General features: G+C 39.7%; 1 protein-coding gene across 1 annotated transcript in view; it reads right to left on the reverse strand.

Annotated features, from left to right (window-relative positions):
- Nucleotides 1-2613: 2613 nt before the first annotated feature.
- LOC109968113 (inactive phospholipase C-like protein 2) overlaps nucleotides 2614-13646 on the reverse strand; it is a 37156-nt gene continuing 26123 nt past the window's right edge. Inside the window, exons 11-12 of the mRNA XM_020614153.1 lie at nucleotides 4022-4131; nucleotides 2614-3895 (exon numbers count right to left, since the gene is read on the reverse strand). Coding sequence (XP_020469809.1) covers nucleotides 3713-3895; nucleotides 4022-4131 — 293 coding nt within the window. The 3' untranslated portion in view covers nucleotides 2614-3712. The remainder of the gene's footprint in view (nucleotides 3896-4021; nucleotides 4132-13646) is intronic.

The raw sequence follows: 13646 nt of genomic DNA on the forward strand, positions 1-13646 counted from the left end.
CCGTTTCTTCTGAGTGTGGAAATGTGGCCATACCTCTACCTGTGTTATGTCTGTCTGTGTCCTTACTGAGGAAGCTCTCTTCTCTGATGCTCAAAGGAAAGTATGATGCCCTCCTGTCAGTTGTGAATGGCAGCTTCCTCCCCCTCCTAAACCAGTGCCTCTGACCATTAACCTTCTCTCAGCCAAACTAAACCTGACTCTGTGATCTTAGTCTTTGTTAGTTTTTTTTTTTTTTTTTAAAGAAAATTATTTTAACCATTAGAGACCTTTTATTTTCCTGGATAAAAATGATATTATGGAATAAGTCCTTTTTTTTTTTCATTTTATTTTTAAAATTGATTCCAGTGTAGACATTTTAATGCAGTAAATTGACATTTTTCATTTCTCACCTTACGACTGAGTTGTGTGTCCTGTGGAAACTATATAAAGCAGCACACGTAGAGAATGTCTCCCTAGCTACCCATTCAGCATAATCAACTCTTGTCCAATAAAACTACATCACTCTTGCTATGCACTGAAGTTACTGTGTCTGTCTGAGGAATGTTGTGCTTGTTTTTAATGCTTTTTTTAACACTGATATAAACCTTGTGCTTGTTTGGAATCTTCAGCAAACTGTGCAGATTCTAGTGTAGACATTTTAATGCAGTAAATTGACATTTTTCATTTCTCACCTTACGACTGAGTTGTGTGTCCTGTGGAAACTATATAAAGCAGCACACGTAGAGAATGTCTCCCTAGCTACCCATTCAGCATAATCAACTCTTGTCCAATAAAACTACATCACTCTTGCTATGCACTGAAGTTACTGTGTCTGTCTGAGGAATGTTGTGCTTGTTTTTAATGCTTTTTTTAACACTGATATAAACTTTTGTGTTTGTAAAAGTATCCAGCCTCCAGAGTTTGTCTACAGTTATACTGTACAGTATATTACTGTACATACCACCGTCAAAGAAAATGTTATATTTAGGTTCATGTCTTGACCTTGGAAATAGCATTTGAGAAAGCACCCTGTTGGATCTCAGTAAGGTACATTTATCATATCACATGGTCTTCATCAGCTGATGCTCAAGATTTTTTCTTTTCACTAACATGAATATGAAGCCCTGGCATTGAGGGGGAGGGTTGTTGATGTGATGATGAAAATCACTGAAGTGATAAAAAATGAACTCTGGAGTGAAGATGAATGTTCATACAGTTTCATACTTCATGACAATCCATCCAATAGTTGTCAAATCATTGTCACCCTCGTGCTAGCACAGTGAAAACTCAAGACTACTTAACTACGGACAATCTTGTGATTAATTGCAATTAAATATTTTAATTGATTGACAGCACAAAAAATTTGAATAAAAGAGAATGTAATAAAACTTACTGAAACTGAAAATCTGTGAATGGTTAGAGAGCTCAAGATTTTTTCTTTTCACTAACATGAATATGAAGCCCTGGCATTGAGGGGGAGGGTTGTTGATGTGATGATGAAAATCACTGAAGTGATAAAAAATGAACTCTGGAGTGAAGATGAATGTTCATACAGTTTCATACTTCATGACAATCCATCCAATAGTTGTCAAATCATTGTCACCCTCGTGCTAGCACAGTGAAAACTCAAGACTACCCAGATTAAACAGGAAATTTACAGTAAACATCCACAATTCCATGACAAATAGGCAAACTGCATGTGGTGTGGAAGGTCATGTGATATGCTCCAAATGGCCACAGGGTGAGATTTTCTCAAAGTTAAAGCTACAGTAAGTAATTTAAGGAAGCACTAGCATAACACTCTGCTCCGCCCGGCACTCCCTCTCCCTGCTCCATTATGCTCTATGTGTTTGCTACACTACGCCAAGCTCTGCCCAGCTCTTCAGATATTTGTCATTTTGAAATTACTAGGGCTGTCAAAGTTAACGTGATAATAGCAAGTTAACACCACAAATTTTACCAGATAGTTCTCTTGAAAAGTCCAAAGTTATTTGTATTTACCGTCAATGTGAACCGAGTTACTACTGGAGTATGTTGAGTCTCAAATTTCACTTGCTGGCCAAGCACACAGCTAATGCAAAGAGCCCTTCTCCCCCCTCGCCACACGCAGACCACACTGGATAGTTTGAAACAAAAACACCTGGACAACTCTACAAGCCACAAACTTTGAATAGCAATGGCTACATTGTGGTTGATGAGGATCTGTTCAAAATAATTTGCATCACATTCTAAGACTGCACATATGAATTGCCTTTGAGAACCAACACTCTAACCAAGATACACAACTCGTATAAAGCAAAGAAAGCTAAAGTGAAGGAGGCGCTCACTGGAGACCACTGGACTTCTCTCAGTAATCACAGCTACCTCAGGGTCCCTATAAGATACATTTAGAGCCAGTGATGGAAGAAGCACTCAGATTCTTTACTTAAATAAAAGTAGCAATACAACAGTGTAAAAAAATACTCTGTAGAAATCCTGCATTCAAAATGTTACTTAAATAAAAGTACAAAGGTAATATAGAAGAATAAAAAATTACAAAACATTAATTTGCAATTAATGCAGTTTTTCTCAAATGCTAAAACACATGTAGCTCTAAAGATTAACTATAGGATAAAATGTGCATTAAAAATACTGGTGAAATACTTACTAGTGTTAGTCAAGACTGACTTCAATCATGATCTGTCAGCCCCAATGCCGAGTTATATTTGAAGCTGATTAGAAGCTTTTATCCATTGTACAGTACAGCGCCATAGGTCTGTTTCTCATAGACTGTCATTGCTATCATCTCTGAGTTTGTGTCAGGTCAGTATGAATGAATGCACATCAAAGCTCTTCCAGTCATTTAAGCTAGTTTATTTCCATCCTGATTCTTAAGGTAATCGTAAACCGAAAAAGTCAACTGTCACCTACTGCATCGATAACATATATCTGGAATGTTTTGATTTAGCATAAATAACTTATGTAAAATATTCTTTCAGCAAAATAATAATTACATAATAAAATACTGTACAGTGTTTTGCACACAAATTAAGCACTTTCAACAAAACAGTATTTGTTCCCTAGAGGCAGACATTTATAGTTGTGGAGCTGATCGTTATGGCAGTTTAAATAGCACAAGGGCTTCAGGAAAAATATAAAAATAGAAATTATTGTATGTAAGACAATATTTAGAGGCTGAAGATGAGGATTTTGTAGCAAGACAAAGTAGATTTAAGATGAATGAAGAGCAAGATAGAATGATTAAAGACCTTTCTTATTTGATATTGCTAGATAGCAGTTTAGTGAAGAACAAGCCAGTAACATATGGAAGTGGTGGGTTTTCAAACATTTTCAAAAGGTTTTGAACTTTTTTTTGGCTGAGGTTTGACTCATCCCAGACTGTACTAGGAAAACAACACATTTTTCCTTTGTCTTCATGATCAAACTTCTAAAGCATTGCACATAACAAGTGGGTAATTAGCTTGTGGTATATTTACAGTTTAATACAGTGCAATAATATAGTACATCTGCAGCTTTCAAGTGTTCAGCAACAGGTAGGTTCACAATGGCTGCATTTCAAAAAACCTTTACGTTCATCAACTCTTCTGGTAATTGTTTTTAAGTACAGGTTACTTGCTCTTATACTCCTTCAGAGCCTCCCACTGTGGCAGTCTAATACACTGGAACACATTAATGACACGAGTAGGGCTTGTTACAGCAGCTACAGTGTTGATTTGGACATGTTGTTTGCTTGCTATGCTGAGGGTCCTCTAGAACTCGTGCTGTTTTTGTCATCCTGGCCTCGTCGTGTTTGAGAGCGGACCCTTCTCACTCCTAGACTCTCCTTGGTGAGGTTCCCAGTCAGAGCAGCATCATGGACCTGCTTCATGTTCTCCTGAACTTCAGCCTTGGCATGCTTCAGCAGGTCAGCCTGGCCCTGGAGAGTAGGGGAGCGATGTAGAAGTGGAGGGAGGGGGGTTGAAAGAGAGAAAAATTATGAGCAACTAGCTAGTGACCAAAACATATTTTGTTGATCTACTACAAAACAGTGTGCGCCACTAACCTTAAGGATGGTGATGTTCCAGCTGAAACTCTCCAGTGCACGACTGACCTTGCGACCTTTCAGCCCCTCCTTCGCTGCCAGGTTCTGCAGTTTCTCGTGAAATTCCATGGCTAGAGCCAAAAATAAGCACAGAAACTTAGAGGATGGCACCTTGTGCTATATAAAAAGAATTAGAAGACCAAGCTGTGAGGGAATGCACTGACTTTTTGGAAACTGGATAACTGGTCAACTTGACTGAATAGATAATAAAAGCATTCATGTTTCCCTTATAGATGTAACTGTGCTTAAGTGAGAATACCATCCAAAATAGAAAGCACTACATTTGTACTGATTAAAGACTATGCTAGCTATATGTAGCCTAAGTCAGTATAACGCTTTGGTCTAGACCAAATACCTAAAAAACTACATTTCGGCCTCAACTGTACTTTGTGTTACAGTAAGTGCCGATGCTACCATGCTAAGATAACATGGCAGTAACCTGGTAAACATTATGCCTGTGTTACATTAGGTTGGTATCATAGTAGTCATTCAAAGACTGTTAGCATTTTGGTCAAAGCACGGTTGTGCCCATGTCCAGCCTCACAGAGCCCCAGCATGGCTGTCAACTCATCTTGTTATTACTTAGGGTGTAAATTCACATCTGATGAAAATGAAACATCTTTAATAAACCATTTTGTTGGCACAGCAAGGTTTATTTTTAAGTGTTCCAGGACATTGTTCCACTGACGCAGTGACCTTTAGCTGTAGCCTCTCATTCCCCACAGACTAATATACATTTTATATCACCATGTGTTAATTTAGCTTGCTGTATTTCCTGGATGTGATCACATATAATTTAACTTTAGTCACTTAACAACAGTGCATGCTGAAGCATTATCAAGAGAGTACTGTGGCTATAATTAACTAGGGACATAGGGAGGATTGTGATTTCAGTGTACTCATCACTTAAAGCTGTGCATGAACCACTCCTTTCTTTTCAGGTCTTGAAGCCCTCCAACCACCTTTATTTGGCCAAGTATGTTACACACAAGGAATTTGTTTCTGGTACAGAACCGAGGCAGCCATCTGGGGCGCCAACTCAACCGATGGCTCTAACCATCGGGGGCAACGGGAGGGTTCAGTGTCTTGCCCAAGGACACTTCAACACATGGACTGGAGGCACCGAGATTCAAACCTTGAACCTTCTGACTGGGAAACAACTGCTCTACCCACCGCACCACTGCCACCTCCACACTACATGATTTGACAAACCACCACATGTTACACTATAACAAAAAGCTCTAATGACCCAAAGAAAGTCAATCACTCAATCTTGCATTTGCGTAGCCCTGTGTTCTATGTGCACTGAAAAATGAGGACAAATGTAACTAGACAAGTTCTATTTAACCTTGGTTGTGAAAACAGTCAAATGGATTTGCCTGTATCGTGCAGGCTTCATGCTGTTACTTGTGTGTGTGTGAGATCAGTAAACCACAAAAAATTCAAGTGACTCACTTTTGTATTCATTATGGCTTGTATCATTCTGAATGTCAAAATGCATCACTGCAGTGTGTGCGTGCGTTCCAGTATTTAGGAAAAGGGCTCGTCTCTCTCTGGCTATTGAGAGTAGGTGTGTGAGATTCAATATGTGGCTCTTGCGCAGTACATATCACACACTGATTATTTGAAACTTCAGCTAAAGTTCAGTAAGAAAGATATTTTGCTTTATTATTTATTAAAAAATTGCTGCAATTTCTTCCTACTCTTCTCTGTCTCTTGTGGTTTCCCACGCTGTCCAAATTCCTATGTTCACAAATTCTGATGTCACCATAAAAATCCTTCTGCCTGTGTCACTCCAGCTGATTGGTCAGGATTTCTCTGACCCACCTGCAGGCTTTACTCTGACCCACCAGGAGATCCTGTCCCATCTTCTCTATCTTTACAGATCCACACTTAATGTAGAAGCTACATCTATGAGGTCTAGCCAGCAAACTGGGGTAACAGAAGTATGTATTGTTATATGTTTCGAATTAACCTCTCCTTACTAAAATAAAAACTGATGCCAGGACTGGGCATTTGCAAACTGCACACTAGAAAACAAGTGGGGCAGAACATGACCCTTAATCAATGAGTTAATGATGTCATTTTAACCATGTAGTAAGCTGCAGATATCACAGAGAGAGATGAAGTAAAAAACTAAAAGAGTGATGAAAAATTATGTAAAGTGGATAAAGAAATCTGAGAGAGACATGAAAGACAGAGAGAAAGAGAGACATGCATCATAGAAGTCAGGCCACTGGCTAGTTAAGAGTGTGCTCAAAGAGTTGTGTAGTGTGTCTAGCTTCCTCGAGCCACCCTGGGCCACTGTCCCACTGTTACCATGGAAACTCGGAAGTGGGTTAACATGGGGCACACAACACTGTGAGCCATCAACGAGAGGCCAGACATTAAGCACGCCAAGTTGTAGACCACACACACACACACATACACATACACTGAGGAAAGAGTAAATAGATGGGATGCAAGTATAATTGACCAGTTCCTCACACATTTTCCCTTTCTGTCACTAAATGTCTGCAAACACGGACACACACCTGTGCACACATATGTTGTCACTGCTCTATACTCACACACACACCTACAGAAGTTGCCTGAATAATAACCTTTACTGCATGGTTGCTAGGCAACTCGAAACCTACGTGCCAATGTAGTGTGTGTATATGTGTGTATTTTTCTGTGAAAGTCAGCAAAACCAATGGATGGAACATTATTTTTGAGCAAATACCGGGACAGGATACACACATGAACACACAGAGAAGCAGGGGTCTGACCTAGAGGCCAAAGTAACCTCCAGGGCCAGCAAATCAGGAGGTAACAAGAAGCACATCATTGTCACCTCCTGTCCTCTATCTGAACTCTGAGCAACTGTGATGACAAAGGGTACACTGACAAATATGATTTCTAGTTTTATGTTAGGAAGAAACAACTAGGCTATGAGTATCTCATAACCTTTCAGATGTATATATTCTGATGCAAGTGTTAGCATTATAGGGGGCAGGGCCTTGGTGGAACAGCTGCTGCTCAAATACAGTTCTCAACATGTTAGTTCACTCAAATTAGAAAAAAAAACAACATTCAGATAGATGGGCGACAAATTAAAAGAAAGAATAACATGTCTTCATGAGGTTGAACCTCTACAGGCTACCACAGCAGCTTCAGTGCTCCTTGGTCTACAAGTCTCCAAACTGTACTGGAAGAACAAACAGCATTTCCCCAAAAGATATTACTTGGTTTGGCATGTTGATGATGGTGGTGGAGGGCACATCACCCATAGGTGTACAGTTTGGTCATGATCTAGTGGGTGTGAGACCATTTAATAGAACTAATGTCATTTTCTTACCCAACCATTCACTGAGTCTGTGCTTCCTGTTGGTATTGCACCCCTGTTATTTAGGGATACTTATCAAAAATGTTTCAATATTGTGTCTATTTTAAAAAAAGATATTGTTCAGTATATTGTGATCAGATTTTTTTTTAACTCTGAAATGTCTATATCAGTCTCCCTCAGAAGTGCATTATTACTGGGGTTCTATCAGTTAACCTGTAGTGGTCATCCTGAAGATTGGATTTAACATATCTGTCTCTAAGGTGAGGTGTATGGAATTTTACTGATTGTGAACACAGCACTGAAACATTCAACAGCAGCTTCTCTGTCCAAAAAAGTATCCCTGTTACTCTGAACAATGCACAGACTAATTGTGATCAGTTTTCACTGGATGTGTTTTCTGCTTGAAATCCCAAGTCCACAAGCAAACTGCTAACAGTGTCTTTGGTGAATTAGCCACAGTGACGTTGTGAGTGATGGGGACTTTGTTTCCAGGAAAGACCATATGTGTTGTTGAAATCCTTTTAACTTCACACCCTGTGAAAATCTGATCTGTACTGCAGTACACCATGCCAAAACTGCTGGGTGTGGTTACAAGTGCAACAGTGCACACGTCTTACCACATTCAACCACAGTGCACTGTGTGCAGTTGGAGGCAAAACAGACCTGAGACTTTCAACCAGAAACAGAAAGAAAACGCTGCTTTTTGGCTTGGTGTTGCATTCGTTTTTAAAACATTTTTACATTTAAAAAGGACAAAAATATCTGACCAAATAAAGCCAGCACTATCTGTATGGTTATGTACAACTAAATGCAAAAAGTGTTTTTGTAATTTCGGAAAACCAGCCCATTAACACGCCAGGACATCATGATAACAATGTGATTTCACTCTCTCTTCTCACTTGGTGATCTTTCTTCCTCTCAGCGTCTCCTCTAGCTATCCATCTCTGCCACTCATCTTCTCCCTCTCTGTTTCATCTCTCTGCTCTGATGTAACTTCCAGACATCCATCTCTGTCACCATCCATCCCATGGCTACCTCTGAGTGACCTGTTTATGCTTTCCTCCCTGCCCACCCTCTGTTTCCAGACGGAGAGATGAGATTGCCATCTTTACTCTACAGGAAGAGCTTTGTTCACAAGATCAGGCCATGGGCTCTGCAGCAGCTCTTTATCAGATGAATGTACTGGCACCAGGGCAACACAGGACTGAAATATCATGCCTTAAAATCTCATTTTATTTTTCTAATTGTACTACATGTGATCACATGCGAAATAAAACATCCATGACGGGGTATATCTGGTGTCGCAGTAGTGGTTGCCCTGTGCAGAAGTCATAGCTGCAGTTGAATATATCACAGCTTATTTGATCAGCGAGCAAAGTTTTGGCCCCAAAAAACCTTGAATGAAGTTTAGTGGAGGATCAAATGTGTCATCTGGGAGCAGACTTAAACAGTCTACAAACAAGATTAATCACAATACACTCTCTTTCTTCAGAGTGGCCCCAACTGAACCATCAGCTTCAAAGTCAGCACAGAGAATCACTACAGTAGCCTATATAATGTGAATGTGTTTCTTTTCTGCACCAAGCATCAATCATACTGTCTCCTGGGTGACAGCTGATTACTGAATGTGTGTAGGTGTGTGTGGGGGGGGGTGGTTGTATTGCTGCAACAACAGGGCCTGGCTGAAGTAAACAAACCTCTGCTAAAGATCATGGAAATGATATCAGCAGGTGAGAGATCATGCCCTTTGCTTAAGAGACTGAAGGAAGAGAGACATCAGAAGCTGCACCAATTTAAACCCCTTGATCCAAAACATACAGATGAATCAGGCCAGTAAAACATCTCTTCTAGTGTAACACTGGTTATTAGGCAGATGTCTGAGGAAGATGGATAGAAGACAGTATAAAGAAAAGGAAAAAAGGTATTGAAAAAGAATGAAAGGAAAGGGAACAAAAGGGAAGGTAAGAGGTTAGGAGCAAACAAAAAAAAAGGAAATGAAAGGAAAGGAAATTAAAAAAATGATACAAGAAGTGAGAAGGAAAGGAAAGAGGTTAGGAGAGAAAAGAGAGGTAAAAAGAAAGGAAAAATAATGTAAGCAAATAAGATGCAATGAAAGGAGAGAAGAGTAAAGGAAAGCAAAAGAAAAGGAAGGAGAGGAGAGGAGGGGAAAATGATGTAAGAAGAGAGGACAGGGCATAAAGGGAAAGAAAAACAAATGTAAATAAAGGAAAGGGTATGGAATGAGAAGAAAGGAAAGGAAAGTTAATGACAAAAGCAGTCACTGCAACGTGGTTAACAGCACTTTTAAAGAGGCTGTGTAGGAGTTGTCATGAGTGGACTAGGAACGTGCATAGCCTGACTTCAAACTCATTACACACATTATAACACACGCTCTGCTAGCAGCATAGCATACTTTATACACCCAAGCACACCAGCACACACACACACTCATTTACACACCCATTGTCTGTATATGTAGAATCCTGTCGTAGATTCCATCTGAGAGCTCGATCACTGCTCTGCTTGCCTGGACCATCTGCAGACAAGGAAACATCTATTAGCATAAAACACACACACACACACACACACACACACACACACACACACACACAGAATTGTAATGCACCATAGACCCTTATCTCATTTACCATGTGTTTCTTTTCATGTATGAAACACACCATTAAGCACAAATACTGTGCACTGTTTTATTGTTGGCTGTAAAAGAACACTATGTGCTACAAAATAAAGAGTAAGAAAAGTTTGGTGTTATCCACACAGGAGATAGACATTTACAATTAAATAAAAGACTATTGTGATGTTTTGCACATGTGGGTCAATTAGAGTTCACACTGTGTGCAGATTTACCACAAAATGCACAGTAGGCACACCCATGCATATACATTCATGCACATGAAGGCACCTACAGAGACTGAAGTGACAGCTCTCTTAAAATAATGACAGCATTAAACATGCACACACACACACACAGGAATGAAATGAGCAGCTTCTGTCTGATTAAATCCGCACCTCCTCTCACTAACCCTGCTGACATGGGACCACTGTGGGGTAAAAACATGCATCTTAATAAATAAAGGATTAACAACACTAGCTACAGTATTTTGACCAGATTTAACAACACACACACTCATCCCCATTTCCTGTCTCTGTTGTTCTGCCTCCCCCACCAGGCATCAGAACTGAGGTGTGGAATCTATTTAGCCGAATGACATTCAAATCTATGCTAATAGTATTCAGCACCAGGGTGAGCTGTTTCAGCTCTAATCTGCTTGGCTGCAAACGGAAGTGGCTAAATACACACACAGAGTCGCACACCAACACACTGACATGCTTTTACTTACACACTAATGCACAAATACACTGTAAAAAGTCTATGCACTTGCTTGTGTATAACAGTGACAAATAACCATAGTTAAATTAAGGTGTCACAGTTTATACAACAAAACCTTAATCATAACTTAATGAGACTAGAAACATCCATCTCCACTTCACTACATAGCCTGTTTCTGGTTACAAACCTCAGTGTCTCCCTCCTTCACTCACATAAGCACAGACACTTGCAGACATCACTCATACACTCCAGATAGTATCAATAAATTGGCAATTCATATTGACTGTCCCGCCACAGAAACTTATCCGGAATATCTAATATGAAACTTGAAGAAATGCCCTTTGAGCAAATATAAATTAAAAAGCAGTGCAGCAGCCACATAGATGGTGACAGCAACACTTTAACATGACGAGACAGGCTACCCCCCCAATGAGTGCAGGACCAATGCTTTATGGAGACCATTCATATTGGACAGTCACTATCCAAAAAGGCCCAAAGGGGAAAAAAAAATGGAAGGACCTGAGAAGTGAAAGAGATGAAGGAGTGAAAGAAAGGAGGAGGCTGAATGATAGAGACCTTAAGAAAATTTTTGCAAGTGAAATACAAAAAAAGACATTTCATCCTTGCAGCAAGCTAAGCAACCTGACCCCACTCAAACAAATACGACTAATGGACTATAAGTAAAAAGTGAAACAACCAAACCTCCAGTTTGGTTGAAGCGCTGGAAAGAGATGAAGGAGTGAAAGAAAGGAGGAGGCTGAATGATAGAGACCTTAAGAAAATTTTTGCAAGTGAAATACAAAAAAAGACATTTCATCCTTGCAGCAAGCTAAGCAACCTGACCCCACTCAAACAAATACGACTAATGGACTAAATGACCCATTTCACCTCTTTTTTCTGTCTTTGTGTTTGTTCCCAAGGGGAGTTTTCCTCGACAGCGGCCTTTATTTTTAAACATTACATAAATTAAGTCTGTTACCCCCAGGAGTTGATGATCAGACAAGTTGATGTTGCATGTCAAAATGTATAAATAACTGTCGGGCCAAAAAAAATGAGGTTGTGCTGAAGAAAACTATACCAAACACTGGCATATTACACATATTTTCATGTGGTACATAAAGGTAAACTCAAAACTATTAAAAATCAGCCAAAATAGCCAAAAATATTCCAAGACTTCTAAGGTTTAAATAACTTTCTCCTGGTCAGTGAAATTCTGCAGTTTATTTGAGTGGATTCAAGCCAAGGTATAGACAGGAACTAAAGGGGGCACTGTCCGCTACATAACAATGCAAGCTCACTTTGTGCTTGACAACATATTTACTCAAAAGGAAGCTTTAGGCTTTGTCTGGAAGTGGATGTTTATTGTTAGGTAAAGCGAGGAAATGGGGGGTGGATGGCTGATTTGTCATCTTTGTTGCTTTTGTTTGGCCTTTCCTTCCTTCTGATGAATTTCAGAGTTATGTGCCATGTGGCGAAAAACAAGATGCATATTGACTGTCAACTCTCTTCCTTCCTAACCATTTCATAGGTGGAGACAACCCGGCGAAGGACATCGGGCAGGGGGCCCTGAGGCTCCAGGGTGGGGTAGTGGTCCCGGAGATCAAACAGTAGTATAGGCATCTCATCTGGTCCTGACACTCTGGAACTCAGAGCCAGTACACACTGCATGAGGTTAGCCACAGCCGACATCCCACACAGCTCCCTGAACACCTCTACTGAGTTCTGTTACAATAAAAGGAAGACAAACAGATCAATTCTGTGAAGACATGCAAAATATTTTCCCTTCTTTCCCTTTCTAATTTTCTGGGTCTGATGAAAAACAGTACAAAAATAATAATCAAAACAAAATAAAGATAATCAATAAGAATCTGTGAATTCTCTTCCCCACTCTATCTCCAGTTTGATTTGCTTTCACTCTCTCTCTCCTTCACTTGCACACACACAAACACACAGGTAATCAAAAGCTGCTCGGGCAACAGTGTGATTTGCCTTTTCTTTCAGCTACTGATTTGCTCCCCTGTGGTTGTGCTGTTGAAGAAGTTCAGAGTGAAATCAAAGGAATCAAAAGATCTGGATGCTGAAAATTCCATTAGGTGACACAAAGGTTACATTTGCTATCTGTTGCTAGTGATAGTCTTCTGTTTCTATCTTTTCAGCTATATACACAATCATCTCTGGTAAAGTTCTGTTCTTTCCAATCCACAGCCCAAAAGAAAAATATTTCATTTACAATGACATCAAATGGGTAACAGCAGCAAATTCTCACATCTGAGAAGCTGCAATCTGTAGTGAATGTTTAGCATATAATTCTTGATAAATGCTACAATTATCAAAATTGTTGTTCATTAACTTTTTTGATCCATTAATCAGCTTTTAAGTCATTAAGTCAATACCTATTATGTGTTTTTTAAACGGTGCTAAACAACAGTGACGTGCGGTCAGGTGAGGCAGGTGAGGCAGAGCCTCCCGTGTCAATCTTCAAAAAGAAAAAATAAGTTAACCATAAAATATAATAAATGTTAATATTTGTCGGCTGCTGTGTGTTGTAGGCCCTTTTGCCGTTCTAATCCGATGTTGAAGGATTTTTTTTTCAATAAAGAATAGCAGAATTTCCGTATGTCCCGTTCAAATACATGGAGGAGATGCACGATGAGGCAGAACTTTGCTGTGCCTCTCGGTGGATCGTGTAATCCTCACAAACTGTATGCGATGCCAATAGTGTGTCGCTGTCCCTCTATATATCACAGATAAAATGCTTTCAAACACTCTGATTATATGCTGCCTTGCCATAATCTGGATAATGTATAAAATGTAGTTCTATAACGTGTTTAGGCAGCAGATTAACCATAAAACCCAGTAAAAAAGTTACTCGGTGAGGCTAACAGTACGCCTGCCTCAAGGCACAGTGC

This window comes from Monopterus albus, unplaced genomic scaffold (genome assembly GCF_001952655.1).
Source record: "Monopterus albus unplaced genomic scaffold, M_albus_1.0 scaffold143.1, whole genome shotgun sequence".
Taxonomy (NCBI): Eukaryota; Metazoa; Chordata; class Actinopteri; order Synbranchiformes; family Synbranchidae; genus Monopterus; species Monopterus albus.